The sequence below is a fragment of the Rhodnius prolixus genome, unplaced genomic scaffold (genome assembly GCF_049639745.1).
Source record: "Rhodnius prolixus isolate KJV_2025 unplaced genomic scaffold, Rpr scaffold_7, whole genome shotgun sequence".
Lineage (NCBI taxonomy): Eukaryota > Metazoa > Arthropoda > Insecta > Hemiptera > Reduviidae > Rhodnius > Rhodnius prolixus.
This window is the reverse complement of record NW_027411582.1, coordinates 2,941,593-2,956,548: the sequence shown is the minus strand read 5'-3', so window position 1 is coordinate 2,956,548 and position 14,956 is coordinate 2,941,593. Positions and strand designations below refer to the sequence as shown.

The 14,956-nt window shown below is 39.6% G+C and overlaps 2 protein-coding genes across 2 annotated transcripts; both read left to right on the top strand.

Annotated features, from left to right (window-relative positions):
* Positions 1–6,444: 6,444 nt before the first annotated feature.
* On the top strand, positions 6,445–8,527 carry LOC141446734 (uncharacterized). Its single transcript, XM_074113452.1, has 2 exons — positions 6,445–6,604; positions 7,765–8,527. The coding sequence occupies exons 1-2, from the start codon at positions 6,593–6,595 to the stop codon at positions 8,389–8,391; spliced, it is 639 nt and encodes a 212-aa protein (XP_073969553.1). The 5' UTR covers positions 6,445–6,592; the 3' UTR covers positions 8,392–8,527.
* A 4,226-nt stretch (positions 8,528–12,753) lies between these two features.
* On the top strand, positions 12,754–13,776 carry LOC141446733 (uncharacterized). The gene is made up of 2 exons (XM_074113451.1): positions 12,754–12,913; positions 13,041–13,776. The coding sequence occupies exons 1-2, from the start codon at positions 12,902–12,904 to the stop codon at positions 13,677–13,679; spliced, it is 651 nt and encodes a 216-aa protein (XP_073969552.1). The 5' UTR covers positions 12,754–12,901; the 3' UTR covers positions 13,680–13,776.
* The last annotated feature ends 1,180 nt before the right edge of the window (positions 13,777–14,956 follow it).

The window sequence follows — 14,956 nt, the reverse complement described above, 5'->3', positions numbered from 1 at the left end:
AAAAGCAGACACTTCCTGTGAAAATCTGATCCTACCAAGTCGAGTAGAAATAAGTACGAACTTACTAAATAGAAAATACATTCTTTGTAAAGTACCACAACATACACAACTTGCGCGTACTTTTCCAATCAATCTTGCCGAGATAACCTTCGCCCAAAACCAGATCTGACGTATATAACCTTCAAGTAACAGTGAAAAGAAAAATTGAATCAATTATTTCTCTTTCGATTATACTTTTTAGATAATCGATAACTTTGGTCAACTTTTTTTGAACAATAAAAACGATTTGGGGACCAAAAATAAATTGGTTCAGCCCAAAGTATTATGTAAATATTTGTATTGTAAATAAGCTAACTCTAGTTTAGTTTATATTCTGGTAATAATTATTATATAATAGAATTATTATTAGCTTATAATATAATAAGTAAATTTATTCTGAGGTTTATTAGGTAATTGTTTCTTTTGTAGCGTATTAAGTATGTCAAAATGCTAAAAGAACGAGCTTAAAGTCCCCTCATGTTAAGCGCTTATCAGATCTACCACACATTCTCCTGTGCAGAGGCAATCTGCAGCTAAATCAGCTGGGTCAATATTTGGCGGATTTATTGCGGAAAAACTAATTTTGCACGCTAATCTTTAATTAACAGGAAAAGTTTTGAAATTTGTTCAATGTGAAGTATTGGCCGGAAGTATTATTTTTAATGATATAAGGCGCGTCCACATCTAAGGTTATTGGGCGTCCAGAGCTTTTTTTCAGTGCACAGCCGGCCTCCGGACAGTATTCTCTCCGTTACAGACAACACTGTCCATCACCGGACAGTGAGCTGTAAGAAGCTGCTAGGATGAGAAAATCTAAGGGTCAGCTGCTGGATTCGAACCGGGACTTCCGCTATTATTATTACCATTATTATTATTACCATTATTATTATTATTATTATTATTATTATTTTGCGCATCAACAGCTGAGGTTATTAGCGCCCGGAGCTTTTTCCAGTGCACTGCCGGCCTCCGGACAGTGTTCTCTCGTTACAGACAACACTGTCCATCACCAGACAGTGAGCTGTAAGAAGCTCCTAGGTAGAGAAAATCTAAGGGTCAGCTGCTGGATTCGAACCCGGGACCTCCGCATGGGAGTCCAGTATGCTAACCTCATAGCTTATTATTATTATTATTATTATTATTACAATTATTATTATTATTATTATTTAGTTCACAGAAGAAATCAATTGTCCTGAAATTCTGAAATGTAACATAGGGAACTAGTACTCAACGCTGACGTCTTAAACAAACACAGCTCTCTTACCACAGTAAGAAACAGTTACAGTCGTAAGAGAATGACTTGGCTTCTAATACAGGAAATGAGCTCATCTAGAACACTACTGGAATCTTTGCACTCGCGGGAAAACTATTTACAAAATTTGCCTACAATAGACACCCTTTGCCCGTCATTTCCGTCTTTAAGGAAGTGAGCAAAAATTCAAGAATTGTCGTCAAGAATTTCAACGCTAACTTCAACCATTGGCTACGAAGACATAAGTGGTTCTCCATCAACATCTATGTGCTTAAATCTGTAGCAGAGCTAGCCTAAGAAATATGAATGTATTTAAAAGTTATAGCTGAATTAGAATGAATGGAAGAAAATGATTAGAGAAGGATTACGGTGATTTTAATTTCGGTTAAGCTATAAGGATGGCAGGAATGTAGAATACTGGAACCATCCATTAGTTGGTAAGTTTGTATGTAAATAGTTGTATATAGTTGAGGGATGAATGTGTGAAGCGAATGTATTTATAATTAAGAATGGAGAGTGAGTGATATTCTAGTGATAAGCACCTAGACGATGCTGGCTGTATGGCAAAAGCCAACGCCAAAAAAAAGCCACTGGCGCCTTCAGCATCAGCTGGAACGTCTGCCTCCCTCTTAACCAGCATCAACTCATAGTTGATCACATCTTCACCGCCTTAAAGATTCTCCATAGACACATAATACGTCATCCGCCCGACTAGAACAGATCTAAACTCCCATGCTGCATCGAAATTCTTTTATTTATTTAAGAATTTTATTGGAGACCATGGACTTCTTCCAAGTGGGCTACAGACTCTGTAGATACTCTATCTAGAACCTGCTGCTGCTGATGCTTTGCCTTTGAGTTGAACAAGCGGCAGGCTACAGCTGCATATCCGGTAAAGTAGCACATGCTAAGTCCCTTTAAATCCTTTTTCCACCCCTTTTGGAGTCCTCAGAGTTTTGTAAGATCCTTCCCAAAAATATGGTGCCTAATTTCGTCCAAGTTGAGCAACGATTAAACACGGCCCAATAGATAGCAGCCAAATTGATCGAAACGTTCAGTAAATTTCGCTTTAACATAGTTTAGATCTAGTTAACTCAGGAACTTAAATACCAGAAGTCAATAGGTCACCGGTTACCCAGTTCGGGGCTCACAGGAAGTAGGTGAAAAAGGGAAACGCTCCCGGGAAACTCTGACGGACTAACTACAAACTAATCTAAAATTTCCATATAAATTGACCTCACTCCTATATTCATTCACTTCTTCACCTTGCCCCCCCCCCACACACGACCATCCCGGAAAAACTGATATAACATTTCATCATTCCCCCTACTTTACTAACTTTTCCCAAAACATATTTTCTTTTAAAGTAGTTCTTTTTTCTTTTTTTTTAGTTTAAACTTAACATGTGAAATTGACTCAGTGAACTTCTTGGCATAATTCTAAGCTTGGTAAAAATATTTTCTCTTATAATCTGAGGAAAATTAAAACTTGGAATTCGTTGGGGGAAAAAAATATTAGGTTTGAAGACTCACACGACTTACAGGAAGTGAACTCGTCAAGAATTTCACTGGAATCGTTTGCACTCAGAGAAAACTATTTACAAAATCTATATGGTATAAGTTCAAGCTGAGAAGTTTAGGTTCCCTAGGGATGTAGGCTGCAGCAAGGGCGTGCTTACCTGTAATATGTTGGAAAAAGAAAACATTGCTTCTTTTTTAACTTTGTTTTTTAAGCCTCGCAAAGATTTCACCCAATAATTGAAGATTTCTTAAACAAATCAGGCGACATCAAAGGCAGCCTCCTGCGCAGTTCTTCATTCTATGCTTGAGTGTCTGAAGGCTAGCCTTTGGGCTGGCTATCTCGCAAAAACTGGAGGCTTCGAGGTTTACTCTACCACGGCCTTTTGAAAACTATCATCCGCCTATTGTTTAAGGCGGGACCTAACTAACCCAATTAGGGGTCGTAGACGGAGGCGGAAGCACACATACTTTATTAATTAAAAAAAACCTAATGATACCTTATCTGCTCTCACTAAACACCATCTAGACTTAAAAACACGAATTTGACTTTGACAACACTTCCGTACTTGCAACTAACACCAACCGGAAACAAACGGAACATATTAGAAATGATACACATTAAAAAAAACAACAAAAATCCATCAACTTTAGGACAGACACAAACAATCTTTCTAATTTTTACGATAACATTCTTCAAACAGTAACTTAACCAATTACTCACCACATACCTTAGGCTTTTCCAGCCCTATGGTTTTTCACCCTTCCCTTACCTCCATATAAACCCGCTGTTAAGCCGCGTACCGTCCTTTCTCGGCGGTACCGTTTGACAGTTCTCCATCTCGCCTTTTTCTATTTCTCTCACTCTCTCCTTATTCCAATTCTGGTAGTACGCGTTATTTTTCGTTAATCTTTTCCTTTGGTGTCGCCGCCAATATCTTATTTTTCTGCTATTTTGTAGTTTTGTTTAGTTCTCAGTTCCCATGGTTTCAACCTTCCCCTTCTCTATCCTCTCTTACCCGTGGGGTTTTTTCCGTCTGCTGTAGTTCAGTACGCCGCTGACTCTGTGCACATAAGTTAGTGCTCCTCAATTCCACACCGCTTCATAACGAGTCGACGTCTGGCCCTGCTCTGCATCAGATATAGTACGCGTCCGCTGGACCAACCGCTTCAAGTACAGCTTTTCGTACTTCCGCAACGCTTCATCATCGGCTGCTTCCGGCCCTACGTCACTCGAGTCTGCCTGCTGGTGTACTTCTTACTGCACCTCAACCTGCTAAGAGTCACTTCCGCTGATATCTAGCACTTCGCTTCATCCGCATCTAGTACATTGATTGTACTATTACCTCTTCCTTCATCCGCATCTAGTGCATTGATTGTACTATTACCTCTTCCTCATCCGCATCTAGTGCACTTGGTGCACTATTACCCTTCCCTCTTCCGCTTACCTCACTTACAATTCTAATACGCCTCTTTGGGCTTGAACCCCAATATTTCTTACGCTTCTAGGAGCTCAGCTACACATTACACACACACTTGTTTACCTAAGCTCCTTAATAGTTCCTATTCCCTTCTACCGCTTAATTAGAGATCCTTCACCGCCTGGCGGATGCTGTGTGCGCTCGCTTCCGGTGCGTTAAAGGTAAGTGTTTTCTTGACCATTTTCATTACTAAATATTTTCTTTGTATTTATTTATCCCCCCCCCCGAGCACGTATCGATTTAAATTACGTTTATGTATTCTTCCCCTCTCCGCATCTGGGTGTAAGCCTCACGCGCTTACACCCGCTTTTCCGTGAATCCTAACAGTTATGATGATATACTCGTAGCTCTACGTACATTGAACTTCACAAACTTTTTTTATAATGTAAATAATTTTTATTCATTTATTTTTATAGTTTTCAATCTGTATTTATATTAGTGTAATATTCCTTTTGTACAGACCCTGAAGAAGGTAGTAAAAATTACCGAAACGTTGGTATAAAGCAAAAAAGTTGGGTTGATCTTTACAATAGCCCACGGAGGTGTGGCCTATTTATTTTAAGCGCATGCGCAGTACAGCACACTTACCGTTGACTTTTTAAACTACTTCCCGCTAATGTGCTATATATAATTTTTTTGAATTTCTTGCCTATTTATTTTTAGTGAGCATGCGCAGTACACTCACACTTAGTAACTGCTTCCTTTCCAACGTATTATCAGTTCCCGCCAGTGTCCAGTGTGTAACTTTAGGTGCGTTTTTTTTAAAGTTCATAAAACATGAACGTTTAAAATCTACAGTTTTTCTTTTATTTGAAGCATGTAGTCTGAGTGAAGATGGAGAGATGAAAGTTTCAAAATTTTGAATGGGTGTTGGTTTCATTAGTAATAGATATGTAGGTCCGAAGTGTGTTAAGTATGAAAAGGAGTCATTCTTCCATGGGCGATCAAATGAGAGCATTATTTAAGGGAGTAAATAAATTGTATTAACAGAAGGATAGGGATTGCATTGAATAAGGTAGGCTTCTTTTCTTTTGTTTTTCATGTGTCTGAATTACTAATTAGATTTGTGTGTGGATTAGTTGGGTAGTGAGGGGGTGTGGGGGGCGAAGCCCCCCATAAAAATAAAAAAATAGATCAGGGGGCGTGGGGGCAAAGCCCACGAAAATTTTTTTAAATAAAATTTTCAATCTTGAATTAATAATTCGAAGTGATTCTGATTCGCGTTACCATATAACCCGCCAGATTTAAATGTAAATATAAAATAAAGAAATATTTTTATATTTACATTTGAATTTGGCGGGTTATATGGTAACAGCGAATCAGAATCACTTCGATATTAGGCCACACCTCCGTGGGCTATTGTAAAGATTTACCAAAAGTTGTTTTTATTTAAGACCGCACCTCGATATTCACCAGAAATCATTTATTAATAAACATTTTACTAATAAAATATAAAGTAGGTGCACACTGGATTCGAACTGGGGATCTCCTAATCGGAGCTTATAGTCGCCATAACTCTGTCCCCTTTAATCTTATTATATTATCAACTCCTGCAAGAGTCTTGATTTTTATTGATTAATTTTTCTTTTTTAAAATAAAGAATAAAGAACTCTATTCAACAAAATGGACAAAGCTTCCGGCTTAATCCGCTTCCAAAAAGAAGAAGAAAAAAAAAAAATCCTAGCTTTTTCAAAATATTATTGTCATTAAAGAAGTCTCAATAAATCCCGGATGTTGTTGATTATGTTGATGTTATATAATTACGCAATAGATGTGTAGCGTAGGTATGCGAGAGGTAATTAAAAATTAGGTTGGTAACAATGGGAGGCTTGTTTGTTTGTTTTTGTTTTTGGTCGCTGGAGATCTGTTTGTTCAAGGAAAGATCTGGCAAGGCATCCTGCAAGTTTGATTGGTGTTATTAAAAACTGATAAGAGTGAACAGTTGATTCGCACGACTTCCACTTGCTACTCAGGAAAGTTGTAGCTTGAGCGGAAGTTATGTCCAGATTTTTTGAGTTATGGCTGACCCATCATACACTTACGAGAACAGTTTGCCCCAAAAAAATCGTGTATTTCCGGTGAATATTTTAACTCTAAAATCGAGTTACAATTACGAGTATTTTTAGAATCATTTTTTGATGCAAAAAAGTTCACCGTCAAAAATGTGGGGTCCAATATTACGGTACGGTACTTTGTTGTTGCAAGGGTGGGGCTGAAACAGCGACCTTCAAGTTCGTATATATATTGGGCAATAGCCAGAGATCAAGTATATTTTGGTACAGTCCTAAACGAGGAGGACCATCATGAAGGCTTTTGTAAGTGTTTTATCCTACTAGTTCAGATGATTATAGATTCTGTAGCTGATTATAGATTATTTTAATGACTTGTTTTGGGCAAATTAGGTTGCCTTTGCTTCTTCTAAATCCTTGTTTTGATGACTTGACAATTAGCTTAAAACAATTTGAATTTAATCGGCCTCAATTTAAAGTTATTGAATAGTTTCGTAATTCTAAAATTAACGATAATGTTTTAAGCTGGTCATTTATACACGTACTTACAGTAAGTCCAGACTTTGTTTCGAAACCTGCCACAGTTTCTGAACAATGGGGTTTCTTAGTAGCCCTTTGACTTATTCATAGAAGAACTAGGGTTAAGCGTCTAAATCTAGAGCACGGGGGCGTTTCCTCATCGATGGCTTCACAATCTGTCAAAAGACGTACTGTAATCGCTTCTCTCAAGAAATACAAAGACGTCAAACACAACATACTAGAGTAAATGTATCAGATGTTGTTCATTGTGGCCTAACTAGAACCCATAACAACCCAGAGCGCTTATCTTTTAAAAAAAAAGCCTTTCACTGCTTCATGAGTAAGCTGCCTGTTCTAAAAAGCTGCCGCTTCTTGTTTGCTTTCAAGACCATTTCGCTGGAAATCACTGAAACCTGCCTCTTTTACATTCTTACAACATTCTAGAACTGAGAATAAATGAGTTGTTCAACGTGGTTGAATCTCCTGCTCATTTGTCAGATTTCTGATTTCGATATACAATGTATAGAGTGATATTTTGTGTATTAAAAAGTCTATCCCAATTTTCGGTAGCCCTGAAAACTGCCAGGAAGAAATCTCCCACCGGACAGCCCAGGTGTAACTGAATGTATCTTGAGGAAAGCAGTGATCTTAACTGAAACTGCTGCTTAATTAAAATATACGCAACGTCGCTGAAAGATTGGCTCTGGTCCATCTCTGCTACCCTGGACCTCTCTCTCTCTCTAAGCCAACTCTTCTGCAAGTAAATAGAGAGAGACCAAATTCCTCTCTCACACATTGCATTCGCTTTTCTCTCATTGTTATATTCCTATCTTGCGTCACTAGATGATGTTAGGAGTCATGCTTATGGAGTTTAGAATAGCATTTCAAAGTTAAGTTCGAACCAAATTAAGCTGTTCACTTATGATGTGCTTTTTGTCTTTTTACAGATCTGCTTGTTCGCCTGCGTAGCTTACGCTTCAGCCCAATTGCTGTTGCACGATGATGGCCAATGGCACCCAGAACTTGACGGTTCCCTGCTCGGTCATGGTCTAGACGGTCAATGGAACCCATTGGCCGACGGTTCTTTGGCTGGAGCCTCTCCCAACCCACTGCTCGCCCGTACTGCTCTTCTTGGACATCCACTTGTCCACGCTTTGAAGAAGAGAGCCGCCGTCTTGGCCACTCCATGGGCTGCCCACCATGGCCTAGTCGCCGCTCATGGTTTGGTCAATCCAAACGCTTTGAACGTACCATTGGACACTGTCCACGTGGCTGCTGCTAAGAACGCCCAACTTATCTCCCAGGCTACTGAAGGCACCAGAAACGTACTTGGCGGTGGTGTACCCGTACATCTTCCAGCCGACACACCCGAAGTTGCTCTCGGCAAGGCTGCCCACGCTGTCGCTCATGAAAACCAGAAAGCTCTCACTACTGGTGTCTGGGCTGGACACGGACTTGTAGCTGGACATGGTCTTGTAGCTGATCACGGAGTTGTCGCCGGACGTGCTCTTCTTGCTGGACATCATGGTCTTGTAGCTCCACACGGTCTCCTCGCCAGATCTTGGCTCTGGTAAATTCTATCCTGGATAGATTAGCTCCCATATCTACTTCTCAACATACACAAATCTACCTGATTGTATAAATATATATCTATTTTTGTATTTATTCCAAGAATAAAGCAGAATCAGTCTTCTCATTTTTTTTAGAAAATTTTGTCTTTCATTTATGAAGAAGTACTTCTTAAGTTTGCACCTTATCTTGCAGTTCGTAATAAGAGAAAATATTGTGATCGTACCGGATTTCCGGATTCGAGACATCGCTGGAAAAGTGGAAGTCCCCTTAAAACTAAGAAAATATAATGAGGTTTCCATCTAACTTTCACTGTTTACCACACTCAAGGATACAAGGAAAACTATCGCTCCCCTAGGACCTCATTTAAACCAATATTTTCGGAGCAGCTAAAGACAAGCCGAAAACGCCCAAAATTTAAAATGAAAACCAATTGCGACTGGTCTAGTGAAATTACAGCAAGAACTCGAAGAAGCCAATCTAGAGTCTTCCGGTAGCATTGGTAAAGATACAAAATGGTAGAACGAAAATTAGAAAAAGATTTCAGAGTGCGTTGTAGGGTGGACTTCATTTAGCGGGGGGTCTTCATCCAGAGTTAATCATGAAGTGGGTGTTTAGGGACTATTAATCAACTGACGGAAGATGGGAACTAGGACGCGTAAGAATATCGTAGTTAATAACCACTAACTTCTGGTAACCGCCAGAGGATACTTTTATTGCAACAGAAGGGATAGCAATTGGGTAAAAAAAAAAAAAAAAATAGAAATGAAAATTGAACTCCATAATTCAGGGAAGATAACAATGGAGTATTGCCTAGGGCTAGGCTAAGGGATACTGAGCCCACAGTGAACATGTTTGCCCGAAATAAAAACAACCTTCAACAAATTTTCATCCAGAAAAAAGAAACTGGAGCCATAACTTAAGGAAAATTCAGACCGGACGTGTAGGCCACGGAAAAGCGAGAGTAGAGGATGTTGTTCAGGATGAGCGCCCACTCTATGGGGGAATGAGAAGAATTTTCTTTGTTCTTCTCGGCCGGCTTAAGATAACACAAGAGAAAATTATTGGTTACTAATAACATATTGAAGTGGAATTGAACCAATTCGGAAACAGAGATCTAGACTTAGCAGTTCGGCAGGTAAGATTACCAGAATGGATCCAAATTTTAAGTAAAATGATTTTTTATTAGATTATCCATATATTTGTTGATGGTGAGAGGAATGGTTATGCTTCCACCCTCTGTAAAGCGCCATTACTGTTTATTGTACAGGCTTACCACCTGAAATTACATTCATAAGAATCTAATCTGATATTTTTAATTTCCAAATTTGCGGAAAACTGGTTGGTCACTTTTCCGAATAGAATTTTTTCCATATTCTAAGATTTTCTCGCAAAATGGTTGCCACACATTCAACATACACAGGTCTACATCTTTATTGGGAAAAATTGATCACGGAAATTCGATTTTAAGGGTACTTATGCGCGAGAAGGAGGGGGAATGGTTAGATTTCTTTTAAAATGGCTTCGAATTCAATATGACTTAAAACTCAATATTAGAGTCTGAAGTAAACTTAAAGAGTTAGAGCTTTGCTTTGGGTTTAAGCTTAGAAAAGATGCGCTTTGTCTGTAGAGTAGCTACTAGAATGGTCATCAAATTCTGAAGCTTAGATAAGTAAATAATGTAATTGATAGTCCAACATCGCCTCGCTACAGATCCTGCAAAATAAATTCCTCAGACTTGGGACAATTCCCCCCCGCTACAGGTCGTACTATAGACCTACACTCTTAACACCAACATGGACTATGTAGAACACTACATCAAGTACCTCGCTACTAGTTTCTTCAGTAAGTGTGAATCAAGTCACAACCACCTCTGCAGACCTAATAGGGGACTATAGTTTGGACACGGTGCACAGGCACAGGAGAGTTAGGGATTCCCTGAAGTGAAACTTTTCTTAGAGGCTCAGAGTTTTTCATTGTTTTCCCCTCATTACTTACTTCTATACTAGAGTAACAATTTATGTAATTAGCTGGAGGTTATAGTATTTATACTGGAACTCCTTATGTACATATGTATATACCTTAAAATGTTAAATAAAGTTTATTCATTCATTCATGTAATTGATACATTCTTAACAAGTGTACTCAGTGCCTACTCAGAATATTAATCCCAGATCTAAATCTATATTTTTTTTCTGTAAATCGCTTGGTCCCTTAAAAACGATATAGGTTTAATGCTAGACATTATTTGACATGTTAACGACACGAACACCTTACAAGTGCAAGGTCCCACCCGGCAGATTGCACTGCTCGTTCCAGCAAAGCGATCTAGTTCGGGGCTAACCCTAATCCGAAGAACAAGAACAGGTTTTAACTCTTTACTCAAATATTGCAATTTCTTTTGCTACAAATCTGGATACTTCCGTCAAAATTTATTAACTTTATTCTTCGCAACCATTTGGTTAGGGTGTAACTACTTAGAGGCCCGTTTGCTTGTAAGCACCTTAAATGTCAAGGTCACTCCCCTTGTTAGCATCTTAAATGTCAAGGTCGCTCCGTATGTACTGTACAAAAAAAACATTTAATGTGCATTTAGAGTAATACGAAAAAATGTTTTATTGTTATTTTTAATTAATTTGAGCCTTCCATAAGTAAGGGAAGGGTTTAGCTCAGGGGCCTTTGTAAGCTGGACTCCATCGCGAAGATCCCGGGTTCAAATCCAGCTGCTGTCCCTTAGATTTTTTCTCTTCCTAGGAGCTTCTTACAGCTCACTGTCCGGTGAGTTGGACAGTGTAACGAGAAAATCCTGTACAGTGTGACTTCAGATGATAAGATACTAAGTAGTAGGGCGGTCCAAGGGCTTTTGGATCTATTGTGGCTTCCCCTCACTCTAAAGCTCACCCTCCAGACCCGTCCCTTTGATAAGACTCTTAATTCTGGAGAGCGACTCTTTGGGCAAAGCTCACAAGCCTTGGTTTTTCGAAGGGCCCCCCGCACTGACACAACACGTGCAGTGCCGTTTCCTCTAGATGATAACGCGCCTTATATTTAATAAACATTGTGACACAAAATAATTCGATAATTAGTTGCCGATGTTCCTGGAGTGAGTACATTTAAATTTTACTCTCCTTTATTGCAGTATGGGACTCCAGAGTAGGAGGTGGACAATGCAGCGGTGCACTGTCCCAACATAACATACATAGCGTGCTTCATCCCAACTTGGCCACAGTACAGTACTGACTTTATAACAAGTCCAACATGAAGCCCCCTTGGTGAGTTTTATGCAGGGTCTTAAATTTATTTTAATTTTTTAATGATGTAAGGCGCGTCAATATCTGAGGTTAAAAGTTTTAAAAAAAGCCTTTCACTGCTTCATGTGAAAGGTACCTGTTCTAAAAAGCTGCCGCTTCTTGTTTGCTTTCAAGACCCTTTCGCTGGAAATCACTGAAACCTGCCTCTTTTACATTCTTACAACATTCTAGAACTGACATCAAGGAGTTGTTCAACGTGGTTGAACCTCCTACTCGTCTGTCAGATTTCTGATTTCGATGTACGATGTATAGAGTGATATTTTGTCTATTAAAAAGTCTATCTCAAATTTTCGGCAGACCTGACACTTTTTTCAGTGTACTGTCGGTCTCCGGACAGTGTTGTCTGGTACGAGACAACACTGTCGGTCCGTACAGTGAGCTGTAAGAAGCTCCTAGGAAGAGAAACTCTAAGGATCCAGCAGCTGGAATTCGAACCTGGGATCTCCGCGTCAGAATCCAATATGCTAACCGCATAGTTAATCTCTTTCCTTATGGACTTAAATTGTTTTTACTTTAACTTTTCAATATTTTTATTCAACGTTATTGCCCATCTTATTCTTAGTTAAACTTTATGATAATCAGAAAACGGAAAAAGCGTTTACAAGAAAATCACAAAATTCTGGAAAAATAAACATAAAATCTATTCATTGTTTAGAAATAGCTTTTCTACAGCATCCATACTCTGAAAACGAACGTTCTCGAACACAATGGAAAACTCAATGTAGAAAATTTTGACGTCATGGAAATATTTCCTTTTACTGAGAAAGGTACAGGAAGTAATAATGAAATAGATCGCTGGCCCAACTCTGGTGTATGTGACTCAGGATGAAACAGGAGAAGAAGTCTTCCAAAACAAAGGAATAACATAGCTCTTACAGCTGAAATCCATCTAAACCGAGCGAATTATCGGGTAAAGCTCGTCAGAATATTGGAAGAAAACAGAGTTACCTGTACCGAGTCTCCATCTAAATCTTACACCTGGACACCTCAGGACATTCCTGTAGAATGAATTAATTTAATAAAAAAAGGAAAAATTAGCATAAAGTTCATAAGGTGGTGAATTAATCAAAAATGTATTGATCCTAAATTTGGGCGCGTCTAAAGACGGAGAGGGGCGACATCATGGCCACACTCGACGTATATATATAACTTGCTCGTCCCAACTGGATCACAGGTACAGTCCTAGTTCTACAGGAGGTCCAACATGAAGTCCATGGTGAGTCTTATGTGGTAGCCCATTTTATATTTATGGAATTCCAACATTTAGTGTTAAATGTTAGTGTTAATAAAAGTGTTTGGGAAAAAGTTAGGTGATAAATTAATGTTCTCCTTTGGATATACAGATCTGTTTGTTCGCCTGCGTGGCTTTCGCCTCTGCCCAACTCTTGTTGCACGATGATGGCCAGTGGAAGCCACATCTTGATGGATCCGTGCTCGGACAATGGAACCCACTGCTTGACAACTCCTTGGCTGGACAACCATTGCTCGCCCGTGCTGCCCTCGTTGGACACCCACTTGCCCACCTTCTGAAGAAGAGAGCCGCCGTCTTGGCCACCCCATGGGCTGCCCACCATGGTCTAGTCGCCGCTCATGGTTTGGTCAACCCAAACGCCCTGAACGTACCACTGGACACTGTCCACGTTGCTGCTGCTAAGAACGCCCAACTTATCTCCCAGGCTACTGAAGGCACCAGGAACGTACTTGGCGGTGGTGTACCAGTACATCTGCCAGCCGACACACCCGAAGTTGCTCTCGGCAAGGCTGCCCACGCTGTCGCTCATGAAAACCAGAAAGCTCTCACTGCTGGAGTCTGGGCTGGACATGGTGTTGTTGCCGCACCTGGAGTTGTCGCCGCTCCTGGAGTAGTTGCTGACGGAGTCGTGGCTGCACGTGCTCTTCTTGCTGGACACCATGGTCTTGTAGCTCCCCATGGTCTTGTAGCTCCTCATGGTGTTGTTGCTGCCAGATCTTGGCTCTGGTAGATTCCTATTCCAGGAATAGTTTACATTTTTTACAAAACCATCTTGCACAAGAACATCGTGCTACAACAATCGATTCAATAAAGGTTTTGTTCAATAACTTTGTCGCATTTATTTTTATTCTAAATCTAACCCCATCCAGTTGTCTATCAATCTCAGAACTTTTTACTTCTGCTGTTATTTACAGTTCTGATCTCTAAATTAAAAGAATACATCTTCAAAGTGATTTAGTGTTGAAGCATATTTGATTATTTGTTATTTTTAATTAATATTTTCTTGTCTGTAAAGAAGAAAATTAGTTGTGACGATTTCAAAGCGGAAGTTAAGTATTGAAACTAAATTGATCTTTTCACCGGAAATAATTCCGCCAGAAATACGAACATTGTATCGCCCATAACGATGAAGATGTTTCAGTGCATCGCTTTCCCAGGTTTAAAATAGTAACTGCATAATTAATATTGGCAGTAGAAGTGCAGTGATTGTAGAAGAACGTGGTATCCGTAATGCACGTATATTGAAGATTGTTTTTTTGATCGTCTCCGCGATTTTGAAGATAACTGATATAATTTATATTTACTTGCGTAATATATACTAAGAGATAACAGAGGCTATCCTTTTCACTAAGCGCAGGGGCCGATCTTGTATCGACATGTCCCACTTCGGGGGACGGTTTGTGCCCGTGGGCTGCCACTATCACAAGTATCTTGGAGTATTACTGGATCGTGGGATTGACTTTTAACTCCCACACATAAAGGACAGTAAATAAAGGTAAGGCAGCCATTCGAGTGCTATTCCCACTGTTCGGCAGGAACTCTAAAGTGACCCTAAGAGAATAAACTCCTCCTGTACAAGGTAGTGGTTAGGCCCATGTTACTTTATGCTTGTCTCTCCTGGAGTCTGGACATGTCGATCTAATATCGCCTCGCTGCAGATCATCCAAAAAAAAAATTCCTCAGGCTTGTGACAACTTCCCCCGCTACAGACCATATTATATAGACTTACACTCTAACACCAACATGGACTATGTAGAGCACTACAACAGGTACCCCGCTGCTGGTTTCTTCAGTAAGTGCGAATCAAGTCACAACCACCTCTGCAGACTAATAGGTGACTATAGTGTGGACACGGTGTACAGGCACAGGAGAGTTAAGGACTCCCTGAATTGAAATCTCTCTTATAAGCTGGGGGTTCTTCATTGTTTTCCCCTTAGTATATAATATAATTTAATAAATTTGTTGTAAGAAAATATGTCCTGGAGGTTATAGATCTTAACTGGCTCT